Source organism: Penaeus chinensis, chromosome 19 (genome assembly GCF_019202785.1).
Source record: "Penaeus chinensis breed Huanghai No. 1 chromosome 19, ASM1920278v2, whole genome shotgun sequence".
In the NCBI taxonomy this organism is placed as follows: domain Eukaryota; kingdom Metazoa; phylum Arthropoda; class Malacostraca; order Decapoda; family Penaeidae; genus Penaeus; species Penaeus chinensis.
The window spans coordinates 22148250-22153249 of NC_061837.1; the positions used below are offsets into that span (position 1 = coordinate 22148250).

General features: G+C 37.8%; 2 protein-coding genes across 3 annotated transcripts in view; both read right to left on the minus strand.

Annotated features, from left to right (window-relative positions):
• LOC125035136 (trypsin-1-like) overlaps positions 1-703 on the minus strand; it is a 1553-nt gene extending 850 nt beyond the window's left edge. Inside the window, exon 1 of the mRNA XM_047627324.1 lies at positions 1-703. This exon is cut by the window's left edge and continues 850 nt beyond it. Coding sequence (XP_047483280.1) covers positions 1-623 — 623 coding nt within the window. The 5' untranslated portion in view covers positions 624-703.
• Positions 704-1749: 1046 nt separating this feature from the next.
• LOC125035233 (transmembrane protein 272-like) overlaps positions 1750-5000 on the minus strand; it is a 7862-nt gene continuing 4611 nt past the window's right edge. For both annotated transcript variants that reach the window (XM_047627493.1, XM_047627492.1), the window contains exons 4-6: positions 4860-5000; positions 3980-4114; positions 1750-2716 (exon numbers count right to left, since the gene is read on the minus strand). The exon at positions 4860-5000 is cut by the window's right edge and continues 12 nt beyond it. In XM_047627493.1, coding sequence (XP_047483449.1) covers positions 2529-2716; positions 3980-4114; positions 4860-5000 — 464 coding nt within the window. In that variant the 3' untranslated portion in view covers positions 1750-2528. The remainder of the gene's footprint in view (positions 2717-3979; positions 4115-4859) is intronic.

Here is a 5000-nt window from a genome sequence, read left to right on the forward strand (position 1 = left end):
TCCGATGTCCTTCTCAGTCCCGCGTGCCACGGCCATTCGTTCACGCTCACTTCCTGGCCGCCAACTATGCGCTCTTCGTTTTTGATTCCGCAGTCACAGTCGGTGTTGTTAGAGGGTGTTGCTGGTGTGGTGATAGGGGGTGATGTTGCATTAACAGGGCTTAGTGTTTCATTAGCAGGAGTTGATGTTGGATCAGCAGAGGTTGTTGTAGGAGGATCTGTCGTGGTCGCTGAGGCGCCATCGAGCACAATCAGCGTGCAGGTGAAAATAGCGTCACAGTAATCAGTTATCACAACTAGGAACGCGTTGCTTTCCGTGACTTCCTGGATATTTCCCTCAACTGAGGTCCAGTAGATGTAATTGGACGCAGTGGATCCACTGGGGAAGAAAGAGAAGAAGGAGCCGGAGTTTATGTTAATGTAGCACTGCATCTGGATGGTGGTGCCAGCAGGTGAGTCCGCCTCGTAAAAACATTGTCTAAGCCCAAATGTGTTGCAAGGAGGAGGCGTCATACTGGTTGATCCATTAGCGGGAAGACTGATGTGGAAATTGCAGCCTTGGCTCTGCCTCACTGGGACGGCGTTGGCGACCACGAACAGCATCAGAAGGTAAATCAAAGCCATTTTGCCGTACTGATTTGTACCCTGGGAAAAGCTGTGTGCGTCTCGTGTGGCAACCGAAGACACACTGCAACAGGCGTCCACTCTGGGCCTTATATACCGACAATCCAAGCACATGGATAGCAAAACTGAGAACACATTTATTGTAAATTATCAGGTATGAATATATGCGACTTTTTCAGTTAGAGGCAAGTCGTAAATCATCAGCAAACCAAGCTGCCTCGTGCGTCATTAGTTGGATGTATGCACGTGTACACGTACACACATATAAAAATAAAACAGATAGACACAGACGTACACACATACAAACACACACACACACTTGAACATAGACATATACAAATACATGCACACACACACACACACACACACACACACACACACACACACACACACACACATATATACAGTATACATACAGTATTTGCCGGCCCATAAGACTCACGAAATAACGTATAGTTGAAAGGAATATTATAATATGTTTCACCATATATTTATTGAAAGATATCTAAAGGTGGTTCTGTAGGGAAAAGCTTTGTGATTCTTTGCATAAATTGCAATATTGTGACAGTATACCATCGTAGCATTACGGTTTTGTTGACATCCACTCAATGCAAATGGCTGACATACACAAATATGTGTGTGTGTGTGTGTGTGTGTGTGTGTGTGTGTGTGTGTGTATAAATATGTATATGTATATATGCATATAATAAATGTGTGTATATATGCATACATATAAATATATATACATATATATGTGTATATATAAATATATGTATATATATACATATATATATACATACATATATATGTGAGCGTACATATACATACATATATATATATATATATATATATATATATATATATATTCACACACACACACACACACATGTGTATATATGTGTGTGTGTGTGTGTGTGTGTGTGACAACGTACAAAATTGTTTTATGATTTATCCTGAACTGACCTATAAATTGATATGAAATAAAGCAGGTTTTGAAAAAGATTCCATTTCCAGCGTCAACATGACATATTCTCGCCATTTTGAAGTAAACGGAGGACTTAATTCATCTCTGCTGGTCCAAAACGAGGAAAATATTGTACGTAAAAGTTTAAATGAAATACGTACGTAGATGCATTTATTTTATTATCATTTGTCAAAACAGGAGAATAACATCGATTAAACGAACTATTACAGAGGACACCTATGCTAAGCAGAAACAAAGTAAACCATTAACAATCTTCCTTGGAAATTAATGACTCGAATATAACACAAAAATATATAATCTGTTTGGGATGTTGCCCGTGTCTTAAATCAAAGGATCTTAATTCGTTTTAGGCTCGGGACCAGGCCTCCCCCCCACAAAAAATAAACAAACAAATAAATAAAATATATAAATAAACAATTAAAATCCTGGGTCACGCCTTATGGAGTAATTCATCGACTGATTAGATAAAACATTTTGGTTTGAGACAGATTTCATATAAACCTTAATATTGGCAATTTACTTAAAACATTAGACAATTAAAGTGTGTTAATTTTGGAGACTTAAAAACTAAATAAAATAACAAAAACGAACCTTCTGGTTGCCAATATATTCTTCAAGTTAGCTAGATAAAAAGAATCAACAATCGATGATTTATAACCGTTCTCTGCTCCCAATTAAGTCTAAGAATATACATCCAAATAAACTGAAATATCTTGGAAATAAAGGTATACCATTTAGCGCAACAGACCCCAACACCACCAGCAGGCGACCTGGAGGCAGGAAGGGAAAAGAGAGTCAGGAAAAGTGGTTTGGTGTTTTAGATAAAGGAGGATGAGTCGAGTCCACACGCGGAGAATCACCAAAGCTGGGAACTGGAAACGGGAAAGAAGATGTGACGATTTGTGTCTCTCTTTCATTTTTTATCTGAAACTGCATCCTCGGAGACAAAACGCCACGATGCCCACGATGAAGGAGATGATACCGAGAGCATCAAGGATGATGACCCCGTAGAAGGCGATGTTAAAAACGCTCTTGTTGCAGCCGTTCTCGAACCAGGAATGAGCATAGTCCGGGTCCTGGGCCCATGCGCGGTACACCCACACGTTACCTGCATGAGCGCAATGTTTCATCATGTTAGAACTACCAAGGTTTTGTAATAAAGAGTAGTTATCATTGGTCTAGGTGCAACATTTAAACGTGTTAGAGCTACCGACGTTTCATAATAAAGAAGAGCTATCGTTGGTCTAGGTGCAATATTTCAACGTGTTAGAAATACCGAGGTTTCATAATAATGAAGAGTAATCGTTGGTCTTGGTGCAATAATTCGTCATGTTAAAGCTACCACGGATTTAGCAATAAAGAGGAATTATCATTCTTCAAGGTGCAATATTTCACCATGTTAGAGTTACCAAAGTTTTGTAATAAAGAAGAGTTATCACTGATCTAGCATGCAACCTTTCATCATATTAGGGCTACCAGGGTTTTTTGTAATAACGTGAAGGTATCATTGTTCCAGGAAAATTGATTAGTAAAACATTAATGCCGAGTCTAGAAATTAAACCGCTCGAGAACACAAGACTCAGTTATGAAGGATACATCTAAAAACAAACAAAAAAACTCATAGAATAACCAATAAGGTAAAATCTGATTAACATGGCTAGAAAGCAAACATAAAAATAATTAACCAACACATTTTTTTTCAGACTTTTCCAACTCTCGATCTATTTCTCAAATCCCTACGAAGCTCAAATGGGGCCTTTCGCCACAGGGACATTAATTAACTGCTGACCATTATTGTCCTCTCGGTTTCTGCGGAAATTACACCGAAATAAAAAAAAAAACGAACTTGCTGAGAATTTCCTGATTAACTTCTGTTGAGAAGTGGCAGGACATTTCACTCTCCAAAGGGGGGGGGGGGGGTATATGTCACTGAGTTAAGTTTATGTGTGTGAGCATCTCTGGTCTCTCTCTCTTTTTTATCTTTCTTTTATTTCTTTGTCTCTGCCTGTCCGTCTCTCTCTCTCTCTCTCTCTCTCTCTCTCTCTCTCTCTCTCTCACTCACTCTCCCTCTCTCTCCCTCTCTCTCTCTCTCTCTCTCTCTCACTCACTCTCCCTCTCTCTCTCTCTCTCTATCTCTGTGTCTGTCTCTGTCTGGCTGCCTCTGTCTATCTCTCTCTCCTCCTCCCCCTACCTCTCCTTCCCTCTCTCCCACCTCCTCCTCCTCCCCCTACCTCCCCCTCCCTCCCTATCTCCCCCTCTCTCACCCTCCTTCATCCTTACCCTCCCATTTCCCTCCCCTCCCCTTCACCCTCTCCCCTCCTTCACCCTTACCCTCCCCTACCCCTCTCCCTACCCCCACCCCCCTACGTACCTCCGATGAACCAAGCAAAGGTTGCCAGAGACACGACGAAGCTCACGAGTTTGACCGGCAACGAGACACTCTTCCCCGACTTGTAGCTTCGGGTCGCCATTCCTCCTGTCCCGATGCCGAATAACATGATGATTCCTGTAATTAGAGTAATGACAGTGATGGGAATAATGATAATGGTAATAATAATGATAATGGTGATTATGATGATAATTATAATAACAGTAATAATAAAGATAATGATAATAACAAAACACAACAACAACAATAATGATAATAAAAATAATAATAATAATAACAATAACAATAATTACAACAACAATTATATAAATGATAATAACAATAAAAATGATAATAATAATAATAATAATAATAATCATGATCATAATAACAACAACAAATAACAATAATAATAACAAATAATAATAACAACAACAACAATTATAACAAATAATAAAGATAATAATAATAATAATAATAATAATAATGATAACAATAATAATAACAGCAATTTCAACAGATAATAATAATAATAATATAATAATAATAATAGTAATAATAATAACAAATAGTTACAACAACAACAAAAACAACAATAAACATAATAATAACAAATAATTACAACAGCAACAACAACAATTATAATAATAATAATAATATAATAATAATAATAATAATAATAATAATAATAATAATAATAATAATAATAATAATAATAATAATAATAATAATAATAACAAATAGTTACAACAACAACAAAAACAATAATAATAATAATAACAACAAATAATTACAACAACAACAACAACAACAATAATAATAATGACAACAATAACAAATGATTACACCACCAGGCGAGTCCCAGCACGGCCCGGCAACCCACCTTGGACCAGCAGCCAGACAGGAATCATGGGCTCGATGTTACAGTCCTTCAGGAAAATGGCTCCCATGACCACGAACGTCACGCTGAAGACGGGGACGACGATGCTGGCGATTATTATCACCGGGGTTTGCAATATATTGG